This window comes from Hesperophylax consimilis, chromosome 27 (assembly GCF_061612785.1).
Source record: "Hesperophylax consimilis isolate HC1 chromosome 27, BYU_Hcon_1.0, whole genome shotgun sequence".
NCBI classification, from domain to species: domain Eukaryota; kingdom Metazoa; phylum Arthropoda; class Insecta; order Trichoptera; family Limnephilidae; genus Hesperophylax; species Hesperophylax consimilis.
Window position 1 is genome coordinate 20,621,416 of NC_142862.1, and position 15,965 is coordinate 20,637,380.

Consider the following 15,965-nt stretch of genomic DNA (forward strand, 5'->3'; position numbering starts at 1 on the left):
AATACACTCTAAAATTGCACGAGTGTCAAAACAATAAGTCACATTGCTCTTGCCCTATTATAACAAAGGCAAAAAGTATTAAGTATCTAGGAGTGGAAATAGACGAAAACCTTAGATGGGACATACACATAAATGAACTCACTAAAAAGCTTACGAAACTTGTATATTTCTTCAAAAACCTAAGAAACATACTACCTAGGAAAGACATCAAAAAAGTATTTTATGCTTTAGTTTATTCCCGTCTTGAGTACGGAATTATAGTATGGGTATCTGCTACAGCAAATAATATTAACCACTTAGATATTGCTCAAAGCGCATTACAAAAACCATACTAAAATTACCCATCAGAACCCCCTCAAAAGATATTTTCAAGTGTTTTGACATTCTAAATTTAAAACAAATATCTGCCAAGAATATTTTAATACGTCATTTTAAAAACAGAAAATCTCCTAATGAAACTCGGATACATGATACAAGAGCCTCAAAAAGGGATATACGAGATGTTCCAAAATTCAAGACAAGTTTTGGCCAAAGAAACCACATATATCTGGCAACCAAACTTTACAACATCCTTCTTCCAAGTTTGAAAAAGATAGAAAAGATAAATAAGCTTAAGGAAAAAATCAAAACATGGGTGAAAGAAATTAATGCAGTCATACTAGAAAATTTACTAAAAACATCATAGAAACTAAATAACAGAAAATCAAAAAAATCTACCAGTCCGCCTCAGCACAGGACTACCTAGTGAGGAGGACTAAGAAGAAACTATATGAATGAAATATTATTGAATGAAACCTTATTAAAAAAATAAAAAATAAAATAAAATATTTGGATATCAATATAGTGCTGGATAAACCCAAACAGACTTAGTTATAAATATTTGGATTTCAGTAGAGTGCTGGATAAACCCAAAAAATTTTAGTTATAAATATTTGGATATCAATATAGTGCTGGATAAACCCGAAAAAACTTAGTTTTAAATATTTCGATTTTAGTAGTGCTGGATAAACCTAAAAATTTAGTTATAAATATTTGGATTTCATTAATGTGCTGGATAAACCCCAAAAAACATGGTTATAACTATTTGGATTTCAGTATATTGCTTGATAAACCCAAAATCTTATTTATAAGTATATGGATTTCAGTAAAGTGCTGGATAAACCAAACAAAACTTAGTTATAAATATTTGGATATCAATATAGTGCTGTATAAACCCAAAAAATCTAAGTTATAAATATTTGGATTTCAGTAGTGCTGGATAAACCCAAAAAAACTTAGTTATAAATATTTGGATTTTAGTTGTGCTGGATAAACCAAAAATTTAGTTATAAATATTTGAATTTTAGTATGGTGCCGGATAAACCCCAAAAAACATAGTTATAAATATTTGGATTTCAGCATAGTTCTGGATAAATAAAAAAAAAACTTAGTAGTAAATAGTTGGATACTCACCGGTATAATACCGAATAAACCAATTTTTTTATTTACAAATATTTGGACATTGATATGATTAGGTATACTCAAAAAGCTTAGCTAAAAATAAGAAAAACTTAATTGAGGAAACACCAAAGATATTAGAAGAACGAGATGTGCTATGCGCAGTTCGTACTGAGTGGAATTGTTTTGCCGAGTGTCGCCGGTTTTGTTCACCAATACTACTGCACACCTTCGCTTGCGCTAAGGTATCCGCACTAATACATAGAACAGATTTCTGTGCGTACACGTCCCGATACCGTTCAAAGTACCCTAATTAGGTAGTACTCCGGCGGCCAACATAGCATATCTCGTTCTTCTAATATCTTTGGGAAACACTAAAAGGCTCTGTTAAAAATAGCTGGATACAGGTATAATGTGTGTAAGTATAAGCTGGATAAGTATAAAAATATTTAGTTATGAGTTGTTGGATTCCGTTGTCATATTAAAATAAAAAAATTTAAAACAAAAACAAAAAACATGCTAGTCAGTAGTCAGTATTTCGCGAAGTGAATTAGGGATAACTGCGAACCTATTATCATGGGAGTTACTTTTTTCTTAGTTGTGCTAGCCTCTGTGACATTCTATCAGAAATCCAAATAAATGGAATATTTCTGAACGTATCCGAAAACTTAAAACTGTTTTTGAAAGGCGTTAAATTGCGCTCTCATATTTTACTATAAGAAATAAACATATGTTTTCTGAAATATTAAAAATTTTTGAATACAAACATAAAAAAATTAAAATGACCCCCTTCAGGTTTTTTTAACTAAATTTACTAATTTGCAAAAAAATGTATAATAAACATACTTATTTTATTCGACAAATTTGTTACAAACATTATTTTTACCTCGCTTTTCTGTCGTTTCATAAAAAATTAATTAATAAAATTTCATAAGTTTTTTTAAAATTGCTGTCGGTACCTTTGGTTTCGTAAAGGTGCACATTTTAATTCATCTGTGGTTAATTTTTTTTATTTGAATGCAAAGCGTGGTGTTTTCTCTTTCTAACAATTTTCAGATCATTTTTCTAACTACAACAGTAAGAAAGACACAACGATTTCTGAGAGACCATATTAGTTATTCTCAAAAGCGAACAAATTAGCCTGAAGGGTTAGGTTTACCCACTCGTGTCATGTATACGTTTATTGTTTATATCTAAAATCTGATTACCAGGATAAAGCAGTGTACAGAGATGACGATGCAAGACCTGGTGTCGACCCACCACGAGATGGCGCATATACAGTATTACTTGCAGTACTCGGATCAGACGCAGGTGTTCAGGGACGGAGTCAATCCAGGTAAGATATTAACCACGTTATTAATGATTCTGTCTAGGACCAGGAGATGATGGTGCAGAACCTCATTTACGCTTTCTTAGAGGAAACTGTTTAGCTCCCAGCAAGGACCTTCTTATTTAGTCGTTCACTCAGCGCTGACGATCATGACACCATCTCTAATTTCCCTGTGGAACAAGGCTCTTCCACTTTGCATGGAAAACAGATGACTTGCATCTGTGATATTTGATCACTCCAAAGCATCAGAGATCTTTCTCTGCTTCTCCTGCCTTACAGCAGAAACAGAGACAAGACAATTGTGACCATTGAATTTATCCCAAGATCTCCTGACCTGTCGTTACAGATTACAGCTACAAAGATACCCCCACCCAAAAGTACACCACGAAACAAACATAATGAAAATTAGAAAACTCTACTAATATAACACATGTCTATTAAACGAAGCACTACGAAGTCTCTAATGCAAATTTTTTTTTGAAAATTTGATCGCTTAGAATTATTTCAGATAAAATACTGCGAGTAGAACACATATCAGACACGAGTATCAGACCTGTGAAACTGATTTTAAGTTCAGAATATCGTACTTATGAAACTATTTGCAGTAAAGGTTATATTGGATAACGTATAAAATTAAGTTTTTAAGAAAATGATGGTAAAAAAATTTTATATTATCACTTTTCGATGATTTTTTTCTTGCGTAAATCAAAACAGGCGGCTGGTGTTAAGAGGGAATTTAAACCTTACCTAATTTAAACCTAAATAAGGAATGTTATTATTAGCGGCCCGATTCCAAATCTTACAGAAATTGGTGCATCGCCTAAATATCTATGAATATATATAATATTTATGAAAATATCACAAGTACGTGACCACTGCACTAGACAACGTAATAGAATACCTGAAAGTGGTAAAAGAAACATAGGCCATTAAGGTATACACATAAATATACCTACAATCTCCTTCCCGATAGCCCAAATACAGAAAATAGCATATTTTAATAATTTTATTAAAATACACTTTTGGCCAGTTACGTTTGTTAAGCAATATGAATATGAATAAATAGTTTTGTCGGTATAAAAACTCATTTTTTTCAAGAAAGGCATACAAATAAAATATTGTACCGGTGATTCAATCCAATATTGTATTTGTATACCTTTCTTGAGACAATTGCGTTTTTTCACGGACAAAACGATTTATTCATATCGAAAAAACACCTTAGATTAAAAAAGCGAAAATATAAATTTCTTTCAACTCAAAAAACCTAATCTGTTGATTTAACAATAGTTTTTTTAGTGCTTTAATTTGTTTTCAGCATTCCACGAAGCCATAGCGAATGCCATGACGCTTTCAGTGTACAACGTTCCCCATCTTCAGAGAATTGGTCTTTACAATAACAGGTTTGTAATAAAAGACTTTGTTCGTTTTAATATAAGATATTATTATCTGAAGAAATATCCGTTAACCTTAATCATAACAATTGATCAATCACTACAATTTCCAGAACATCTGATAACTACGAGATCACAATGAACTTCTTGCTGACAATGGCTTTAGAGAAGGTGGCTTATCTTCCATTTGCTTATCTTGTGGATCAGGTGAATACCATCACAAATTGCTTAGGTTGTTAGACACAATTATTTTTACCATCATTCTATCTTGTAAATATTTACTAAGATGGTAAATTTTATAATTTAAAAAAAATTATACTCATCCCACAAAACTTCAGGAGGAAAATTTTTCACTAAAACATAGTATTTGTAGGAATTAAAAAAAAAACTTTTTTAACCGTAATTATTATGACGTATTTTTACAAAAAAGTTGGCTTGTTTTTCAAAATAAAAAAAATGTATTGTTTGAAACTTAGTTGATAATAATATTAGTTTTTTTAGATCATGTAATAAATCACCTTCTGAAATTCCTTGGTATGAGCGTGAAACACCAATACGTTTTATTATAAACAACTATTAGACTTTACATTTTTTCTTGATTGAATGAAGTGGAAATTAACCAACCTTCCGACATCGGATCGAGCTGAAACTCGGCAGATAGATGTCGATGCCAATGCATTCTATCAACTTATTGTGATGTAATAAGTTGAGTATTTAAGCGATAGATGGCGCTAGTCATAAAGCTAACTCCAGAGTCCGTCAGATGTCGCTAGAGTGTAACAGGTACTTGTGAGGTTATAGTGACAGGGAAAAAGCTTCTTGAACCAGAGAATTACCAACCCTCGGGTAATGAACAGTGTAGCTAAATCCAGACCTATTATTTGTAACTTAAATAAACGCAATTATAAGTAGAACCTTTTAGTTTTTAACAAAGAGTTCCCAACCTTTAAATCTGCAAAGTAAGACGGATATAACACTTATCAACACATACTCATTTTAGAAAAAAATTGAAATGACAGTATATTAATAAATAAACAATTACGGCAGTTAAAAAACGTAATAAATATCGGTACTATCCAATTAGAATTTAGCTTAGGTGTTAGCGCTGTTGACTCCGATCCGAAAGGTTCAATCATCAGTCAAAACAAACATATTTAAAAAAATACATCTATTACTAAAAAATAGATGTCTTATTTAATATTGATGAAACAACTTTTATTTTTTAAGTTATGTTGAAGGTTAAACGCTTTATAAATAGGTCTCATTGGTCGAGTGGTTTAAGACGACTGTCTTGGCAATACAAGAGATCCTGGGTTCAATTCCTAGTTGTGACCGTTATATTTTTATTTTTCCGTGTCTTGTTCTGTTTCGTTTAAGTTTAATTAGTATAATCTTCTTCTTCAATTAAATATCTTATTGTTACATATTTAGTGATTGTTATATCTCTGCTTACTAGCAGATTTAGTGTGTTGGGAACTCTTGTGAAGAAGTAAAAGGTTCTTTACAATTATTTCATGTATTTACGTTACAATAAATTAAGTCTGGATTTAGCTATACTGTTCACTACCCGAGGGTTGGTAAGTCTCTCTTTCTCCTAGCTTGAAGTCTGACAAGGATACCCCACAGGCAATTGCTACACACTAGCGACATCTGTCGGACTCTGGAGTAAGCTTTATGGCTGGTGCCATCTATCGCTAGAATACCCAACCTTTTACCATACATCACAGTGTTAAAATTATTACCATACTCAAATATTTATTTATTTATTCAAACGCCATAAAATGGCTTTTCCAATACAGTGATAACCGAATTACAAGCGTACAGTGATAATAGGATAATGATCGCAATAAATTAAAGAACAATTGATGTGTACACAAAAACACTATTGCAAGTGATGCAGTTATTAATATAAGTGCAGTAAGACAATGCACAACTCAAAAGAAATATATACCAGTGTAACAATAGTTGATCTAATTTATACTAGGCTTATACCTGTCATAAGGCTGGCCGCATACGTACGTTTTCCGTATTCGATTTCCGAATTCGTTTTCCGTATTCGGACATCCGAATGCACGGAATCAGTAGAAAATACATTAACTGCCGCACACGTTCGTTTTAGTTCCGTACGGAACAAATTACTTACGCACTTTCCGAATGCAACCGGCGCGTTCGGAGAAACCGAATGGAAAAAACCTAATGACGTTATGTGGAACGCAGCTCTTGCATACATTTTGTTTGTGCCGACGCAAACGTTCGGAAATTTCCGTTCAGTAATTCAGTGTTGCCAACGGATCTTGACCTAATATCGCCGTTTCTCATACATAAGGTAGCGTAAAGTAGCCGAATTTGCTGTTAGGTGGGACAAGTTTAAAATTGATGTTTTTACGTGAAAATAAAAATTTCTTGAGGGGGGTGGCTAGAGAATTTCAAGAAATTATAAAATTTGTCCCCAGAAAAATAAATTTCATGGGGGGGGGGGGGGGGGGTGGCTAGAGAATTTCGGGACATGTTTTAAAATTGATGTTTTTGAAGTAGCTTAATTGCCGACCAGTCGCCTTTTAGATTTTTTCGGCGCCGATTCTCTAGCAACACTGGTTCTGACGTTTATACATTCCGAATGAAAAAAACGAACGTTTCCGCTAGTCTCACGGAATTCCGAATACGGAAATCGAATACGGAAAACGTATGTATGCGGCCAGCCTAAGTCGAAGTATGAGGTGTCTATGATAATAGTCAGTAGTGGGTGTATTGAAATGAAAGGGGATTTGGTCGCCCAACTACGACCAAATTGCACGGAAAATCAATACCTATGAAATATATGCGTTTTGTGCGATTTGCAGTACTATGGCCAAAGATGTTGGCGACTATTATCTACGATTGAAATGTAACAAATACCTTCTTCAATTTTCAGTGGAGATGGCAAGTCTTCGAAGATGGAGTGAAGAATATGAACTCGAGGTGGTGGGAATTGAAACTCAGATATCAGGTGATCAAATTCTAACAGTTCATTCTTCTCATATTGAAGGGTGACTATTTAATTTGATTTTTAAAACGCGATTGACGTAAGAGATCCCCAACTGCTTTCAAGCATCTGGACCCAGTGAGACTAAGACATGGCATCACCAATTGTGGAGAGGATCAGATGGGAGAGAGAAAGGTAGAGGCAGTACCTAGCTTTTCAGATCTGGTTTAACTCTGTTTTAACTCTGAATGGTGGTATTTCGAAGCTACGAACTGAGGCGTTTTCTTTATAAAGTCTTGAATCAATCTTACTATGGGTGTATCGTAGTTGATGATCAATGGTTGCGTCCACACGTCGCCCGCACATCGCTCTGAGCCGCTTCCTACTAGGAAGTAAGATTGAACATTGAAGGGAAGGTTGGGACAGTTTATTTCGCCCTTTTATTAGTTGGGAGCGGCTCAGTGCGTGGTGCGGGCGTCGTGTGAACGGAACCAATGATTAATAATCTATTAATAATTATTGAAATATTTTTTAAGAATTAGAAGAGCAAACAGATTTTATTTGTTAAGACCTAATTAGAACATTACAAATTATTAATTTGGCAAAAATAGTAAATTTTTCATTATTGTTAATTTTGTATTATCTTTTAGGGGGTCATTCCACCAATTCCAAGATCTGAAGCAGACTTCGATCCTGGTTCCAAATACCACATTATCTCTGATCAGGTGAGATTAATTAATTTTTACATTTTTTATATTCAAATTTGAATTCATCCAACCTTCTTCATTATAAGCGATTTTTTTATTTGATTTTAATCGCCTTTCAACATTCCACCCCTTGAGCCCCCGCATACCATTTTTTGTTTTTGTTTGTAAAGATAATATCCATACACTTCTTTTGCGGAAACGTTAATTATATGAAATTACCTTGATGGAAAAAAATCGCCAAGTAAGCCCTAAAAATGATTAAAAACACGTTTTATTCTGTTGTTTGATATTTCATAGGAATAAAGAATTTCACACTATTTCTTTAAAAGTAAATTAAGCATTTGTCGAAAGGTTTTTGCTTTATTTTAAATGAATCGTGTTATATTAAATATTATCACAATTTTGGCTTAATTATTATCGTTTTTTAATATAAGCGCGCTCCCTCTAACATTCTTATTAACATATCTCCCTTTCAAACCATATTTGAACGCTTACTACGGGGCCTTAAAAAGAGAGACGATTTCAGAATTTTAATCCATTCTAGAAATTATCGGCAAACGAATTTCATCAAAATGAAATAAACGTTCGTCTTCCCTTTCTCTGTGTCAATTGATGTTCAGGTCAGACGCGAAGAACATTATTGAAAGATGAATACCAAATTCTTGAGATGAATGAAGCACCGGTGATGTGCTCCGTTGGAGAAGTGCAGGCTACCATCTTGTTCATGAGTGAATTTTTCCAACCTATACAACATAGAACCTGGGAGTGAATTTCATTTCACGCTGAAGACATGAACGTTAGAACAATCCAAATATAAAAATTCAGTTATTTATAGGTACATAGAATTTTTTATACAAATTATAGGTACATAGAATTACAAAAACCTTTATGGTCAAAGGATAGGTACATGATATCTTCGTAAAATTACAAAATTATTAAATCACTCACAAGGACAGGCAAGAAACACAAATAGCGTCACGAATGATACATAATATAACTAGGTAAAAAAATGTTATGTATTTTTGAGCAATACCAGGACATCATTTTTCTGAATCTGTATAAATTATCGACAAAAAATGTCTACTTCAACACACTCTATCTTATTAAATAGTCGATACATTTTGGTAAGAGGGGCAAAGTAGGTGACAATATTTTTAAATGTATTCAGGTGAAACATTTTTTTTTTATTTTATTTTTTTATTTTTTATTGTTTAACTTATAACATTGTTACATTGTACATAAAATAAGTTAAAAATAAGTAATAGTGTAAAACATATGTTGTTGAATTTCTACTCCAATGAAGAGTGCTAGCTCTTGAGCTTGGCGTAGGAGTTATTTGACAATTATTTCATGTTTATATCAGTAATTAACATTATTACAGTACTATAAATATAAACTTAAAAGAGGATTGTGACGTTAATTTTGGTTGAAACATGAATTGAAGTTATAAAATTTGATAGGTGATATTAATTTTTTTTAAAGATAAATTTGACCTTCTTTTTGAATAAAATAAAATCTGGTATTTTTTTCACTTCTTCGGGAAGACTATTAAAATATATTATGCCTTTGTAAATGTAGTTATTGTGCATTTGTTGTGTTGAAAATAGAGGAATTTGGATGTTAAAATTATGCCTTAAGGATGAGTTAAATTTAAGTTTTTTTACTACAGTTTCTTTATATATTTGTAATATTGCATCTTTTTTATAGAGGTCTTCAATTTTTGGTACTTCGAAAATTTTGAACAATGATGCTGAAGAGAAAGTTGGTTTTTTTTTCAAAATTACTTTGATAATTAGTTTTTGTACCACTTTAACAGAGCTTAAAAATTTTTCATATGCACCTCCCCACCCAATGATTCCATACTGAAGTAATGATTGGACTAGTGCGTAATAGACTTTTTTCAGGTTGTTTATCTTGAGAACATTTCTTAATCTAATGAATATATAGATACATTTTCTAATGCGTTTAACAAGTTCACATATGTGTCTGTTCCATTTCATATGTTGGTCTACAATTACACCGAGGTATTTTATTTCAGTTGTTTGGTTTAGTATGGTACATGATTCATTACAAACATCTTTGTTACATTTTTTGTTGTGTATTATTATATGAATGTTGGGGTTAGTTTTGAATTTATTTATTGTGAATGGTATATAAACTGTTTTTTTTGCGTTAATTGTAAGTAGATTTGTATCGAACCAGTTTTTTAGGATTTGGATGTCGTTATTTGCATTTTCATTTACAATTTTCCAGTCATTACCCTTAATTATGATAATTGTATCATCTGCGTAAGATATAACTGTTCCACTGAGGTTTTGTTTGAAAATATCGTTTACGTACATGATAAAAAGTAAAGGACCCAAAACAGTACCTTGTGGTATCCCAAAATCACTTGTGAGTGGTAGACTAGATGCGTGATTAATTTTTACAACTTGTGTTCTTTGGTGAAGATAACTTTTTAGCCAACTTAATGCTGTGTCATTAAAACCTACGATCTTTAATTTTTGTATTAGTTTGACATGAGATATGCTGTCGAAGGCTTTTTGGAGATCAACAAAAATACCAACACATTTTAATGATTTGTCTAAAGCGTCTTGTATGGTACTAGATAATTTAGCAATGGCGTCTTTTGTGCTTTTGTTTTCCATGAATCCAAACTGATTTTCGTGAATTATATTATTAATCTTTATGAACTGAGTTATTCTTTTTTTGGCAATTTTTTCAAATATTTTTGCAATGTTTGATAGTAAAGAAATAGGGCGGTAATTGGTTGGTTCTTCCGGATTGCCGGTTTTAAATATTGGTATAATTACAGATTGTTTGTACATGGATGGAAAAACTCCGCTTTGAAAACTTGTATTGATTATATGAGTTAATGGTTTTGATACTTGTGATTTTATACATTTCAGTGTTTGTATTGTGACCCCATCAAAACCAGGGGCAGAACCTCCTTTCATACCTGTAATAATTTGTTCAATTTCTTCTGGTGTTGTTGGTTGAAATAATTCAAATTTATGCTCATTATTTACTGTAGTATTTGGGTCATTTGGGGTAAGGCCTTGTTGGATTTTTTTAGCGAGGTTTTTTCCTACATTAGCAAAAAAATTGTTAAATACATTTGCGGCTTCTAGAGGTTTATCTTTACAGCAGATTTTTGAATCATTATGATTTACATTGTTGATTGTTTTATTTTTTAAATGTTTTTTATCGACAATTTCATTTATGATGGACCAAATCCTTTTACTGTCATTTCCAGATAATTCAAGTTTTTGTTTGTAGTAATCATCCTTTGTGTTTTTTATTAGATATGTAAGTTTTTTTTTATAAGCTTTGAAATGTTTTTGTAATGTTATATTTTCCGGTTGTTTTGTATATTGTTTGTAGAGTGTTTCTTTGTGTCTAATTGAGATGATTAATCCGTGAGTTATCCATGGTTTGATTGGCTTTAGTTTTGAAGATGTTTTGTTAGATTTAATATTTCTACAAGCATTTATGTGAAAACTCAGTTTTTTATCAAATATTTTGCAGCATTCTTCTACATCGTTACATTGATATATTTCTTGCCATTCTTTTTCGTTACTTAATATTTTAGTGAGAGAATTTATATTAATACTATAGTTGTATTTATCAGTATTATTAACGGCCGTTGTGGTTGGTAATGAGAGGTTTTGATGTTTGTAGTCATATTTAAATATACATGCAAAATGATCCGTTACAGATGTTTTAATTACCGCAGATGATATATTTTGTATACCTTTGGTGTTTGTGAATATGTGATCGATACAAGATGGTCGTTGTCCGATAATGTTTCTGGTGTATGAATTTATACATGAAATGTAATTAAATTCTGCTAACATATTTAAATAGTTATCTTTATCGTTAGAGGAGTAGTCATTAGCGATATTTAAGTTAATATCTCCGATGAGTATTGTTTTTTTGTTTCTATGATGTTGTAATATTTTTTTTAATTCTTCTATGTATGTGGTTATAGCAGAAGAGTGTGTCCGATAAATAGCAATGATATTAAATGAATAATTCATAAAATTTATCTCCAAGTTTAATAAATTGACATTATTCACCATTATTTCATTTACACTTGTGACAGCGTAAATATTTGATACAAATATGGCGACGCCGCTATTTCTGTTAATTTTATATTTTGTTGCATAGTACGAGTAACCCGGTATATTATAATTAATTTCACTCGATGAATGCGTTTCTGATAGTATTATACAGTCAAGTCTATTTAATTGTTTAATAGTTATTAGAAATTCTTCGAAATTTTTTTCCAAAGATCTAACGTTCATGTGTATTATTACTAGGCTGGCTGTAGGTTTTATATCTATAAAATCGTTTGTATTATTTACCGTGTCAAAAATCCTTTCGTCTATTTTATATGAATTATCTATTGCGTTTATTATAAAGTCGTTCATTTTGAGGTAGTAATAAAATTAACAATAATGTTGGCGCTGGGAATACACTTCACATTTGCAATTATAATATTATATGTGTTTGCTTGTACATTATCACTGCGTGTTAACACTTTGCGGGCGGGCTTTTCGTAATATTTTTTTGAAATATTGTGCATATTATTTAGGTTTTCGTTACACTTGTAATTAATAATATGCATCATTAGTCGTAATCGATGCGATCCCTCGCAATTTTCAGCATTTTGTTTCTATAGTTGCACCTAATACTGTTGGCTGCGTGGTCCGTGGTGTTTTTTTCTCCATATTTAGAATTTTGTCTGGTGCAGTTTACACATGCTGGTACTGTTTTTTCTCTTCCCGGACATTTTGAAAGGATGTGATCGCCCATGCAGTGTGGGCAAATTGGAGGGCTGGTTCGGTGTAGGCATCTTTTAGCCGTATGTATGAACATACAGCAATGAAAACATTGAGTCAGTGGATCGCAATCTTCAATTTTTACTCGTTGAAACTGTATATTTAGTTTACCGAGTGCAAGGAGACTTTTTCGCATTTTGCCACTAGTTTCCATGATGTAGCTAGTGAACTGGCGCTGCTTTTCGTTTATGTTTGTGTTTTTTATCTCCGTTATAAGTGTGATTTTGTTGTCTTCACTTTCCTTGTAAACATCTTCAATTCCTTCGTTCTGGGTAATTATTCCGCAAACTATTTCGTCTTCAGTAAGATTGGATTTTAATCCTTTTATTATTATTTTTGGTCTTTTCTTTTGAATTTCATTTACCACCAAATCGGTATTCAGTTTTTTTATTTCGGCGGTTAAGGTATTTGCATATTCCTTTTTTGGGCATGATATTATTATTTTTTCTTCTTTTGTTTTTCTCAAACCATTTATTCCTATCTTTATGTTGCTTAAATTTATTTCTTTTTTTATTATCTTTTCAATTTCTTCTGCTTTAGCATTATTTTTGGTCGACGAAATGATGATTGAGAATCTCTCTTCTTCTCGAGGAGTGACTTTGGTTGTTGATAATACCTGTGCATAGGATGGTGTTGATGCGCTTTTCATTATTTTTTCAAAGTTTCCCACCAGTTGGTCGTTTTTTTCGATAAGTTTGTCTTGTAGTTGAATTATTTGTTGTTGCATTTTTAATATTTCAGATTTCACTTCATTGTCAAGATCAATAATAATTTTTTCGATATTTGTTTTAGTTTTCGAGTCTTTAACGGTTTTTATTTTTTGAACTTCATTTTTTAGCGTATTTAACAACTCTTCTACCGTCATGAAAGTGTTACGTTGCGGTGTAACGGGAGCGCGAAGACAGTACCGTGCGGGCTGCCGTTACGAGCGTAAGATTAATACTGATTAATACTAATACATGCTGTGGCGTCTTCTCTAAATAGTATAAAATAATGTAGCTATCCGCGTCTGTCTGTGCGCTTAGTTCTTCTAAGCTACGCGATGGATTTTGATAGGGTTTTCACTTCATTGTTTAGAAAATTTCTTCCGGAAAGTTTATGTATATAAAACATGCATATTATATTTATAAAAAGTAGAGAAAAGTCGATGTTTTGTAATCAAGTCGTAAATAAAATATTTTTGCGCACTTACATTGTTAACGCTGGATAAACCTTATGAGATACATCAAAATAATGTACTACGGATTTGTATATCTTAAAAAGGCCTACAGAAAATTTTGGGTAAGTATATGTGTATCTCCTAAGAATAAGTCCCAGTAACGCCGGGTACACGTCAGTTAGCATACAATAAGATTGAAAACACTCATTTCAGTATTGCCAAGACATAATGTAGAATCAAGATGATTTATTCTATGTGAACATAATTAGATCAATCAATGTTATCCATTTGAATTTTGCTTCCAGGAATACGTAAAGTACTTCGTGGCGACCGTTCTGGAGTTCCAGATCTTCGACCAGCTGTGCCAGGCGGCGGGCCACGTGGGCGCCCTGCACGAGTGTGACCTTCACAGAAGCAGGGAGGCTGGGCGGGTCCTCATGTAAGAAAGATCTTCAACGATATATTTTTTCCCAATCATTGTCCTTATCTGCGCATTTATTCAACTTGAGATCAGATTTTAAAATCCAATTGTTTAAGTCCCGATAAAATTAGACATTATGATCAAATTAGCCATTATTTTGAATTTTTGACATTTTAAAATACAATTTTTTTAAACTTTATTTACAGAATTAAATTATTATATAAGCGCTTTAAATTTTCAAAAGTATGAAGTGTGGTAAGGTCATATAAAATTATGGCAGTTGTTTCGAGAGGAATAATTGTTGCCAACTGTTCTACTTCTCGGAACAAAAAATGTTCTGTGCCCACATGGTCTACAAAAATATGAACAACACAACAGTTTTATTTCACCAAGGATGGGTTGTTTCAGAGAATTTGAACAATTCATCAAATTTAGACGTTGATTTTCAAGTTCTGTGAAGGTTCTATTTAAGTTCTGTTTTTATATAAGTATTGGCCAGTTGTTTAACAAACTAAAATGATAACATAACTTGAAAAGAATCTTCACAGAACTTTTAAAGATTTTTCAAATCAACTTTGAAATTTGATGAATTGTTCAAATTCTCTGAGACAACAAATCCTTAATATCTAGATATCTGATGGGACAGTTCAACTGAATATTAGCCTTTTTAAAAAATAAATCTGATATAGTACTAAAAGATTAAAAAAAATATGTTTACCGGAAAACATATTTTGTACCATCATCGAAAAGTATTCATCAAATTGTGAATTATTTTGTACTTACAAAAATATGTTATCTTTTTATAATTGATAAACATTAATAATTGTTCCAGTGAGATAATGCAGATGGGTGCCTCAAAGTCTACGTCTGATGTCATCAGGAAGTTGACAAGGGGGAAGTCTAGCAGGATATCACCCGAAGCCCTGGTCAAATACTTCAAGCCATTGGAGTTATGGCTCAGGGTTCAAAACCGAGATGAGCCCATCATTGGCTGGAACACCAACTATGAAGATATGGCGCTTTTCTCCCCGTATAGAAATAATGGAAATGTTATAAGGAATTCAATACTTGCAGTGTTTTTACTTTTAGGTTTAGTGAATATTGTTTAATAATTGACATTTATCTTCTTTTTTGTCTACTTGTTTCATCTCCTAAAGTTTCAGTATAATTCTAATTTGTAATAATCAAATAAATTCACATTTTTTATCAGCATCGCAAGGGATATCAGTTGCACTAGTTTGCAAACCATAGACACATTTAAATATAACTATCGATACTAATTGAAATAATTTATATCACTAGCCAGTTGAACACAGTATCAAATTTTCTTCGACTGCGAAATACGAGTAAATATCACAGTGATCAGGTCTAAACAATGAATGCTCTATTCCTATACTTAAAAATTCTATGAACATACACGTAGGTATTATGTATTAATGTAAATACTACCTTATAAAACTAGTACCTAATCATGTAAGTAGTCTGTCATCAAGGCTTTATAAATTTACTTTATTTTATACAAGAGTGGACCTTAAACAGTACCCTGTGGTATTACACAGTTTTCAGCTTTTGGATACTAATATGAGAAAATGATTCAAAAATTTAATAGTACCTATCTACTTATAGTTTGTTTCGTATTATTTCTAGAGAAAATTATATTATGACTATGACCAAAATACAGAATAGGTTTTATGTGTAAATTATAACTTTGTTG

The 15,965-nt window shown here is 32.0% G+C and overlaps 1 protein-coding gene across 1 annotated transcript in view; it reads left to right on the forward strand.

Moving 5' to 3' along the window:
- Positions 1–15,488, forward strand: part of LOC149410733 (angiotensin-converting enzyme-like) — a 79,605-nt gene extending 64,117 nt beyond the window's left edge. Inside the window, exons 9-16 of the mRNA XM_089648321.1 lie at positions 2,649–2,773; positions 4,083–4,167; positions 4,272–4,365; positions 7,070–7,144; positions 7,771–7,845; positions 14,136–14,269; positions 15,084–15,300; positions 15,462–15,488. Of these exons, the coding sequence (XP_089504447.1) occupies positions 2,649–2,773; positions 4,083–4,167; positions 4,272–4,365; positions 7,070–7,144; positions 7,771–7,845; positions 14,136–14,269; positions 15,084–15,300; positions 15,462–15,488 (832 nt within the window). The remainder of the gene's footprint in view (positions 1–2,648; positions 2,774–4,082; positions 4,168–4,271; positions 4,366–7,069; positions 7,145–7,770; positions 7,846–14,135; positions 14,270–15,083; positions 15,301–15,461) is intronic.
- Positions 15,489–15,965: the final 477 nt, after the last annotated feature.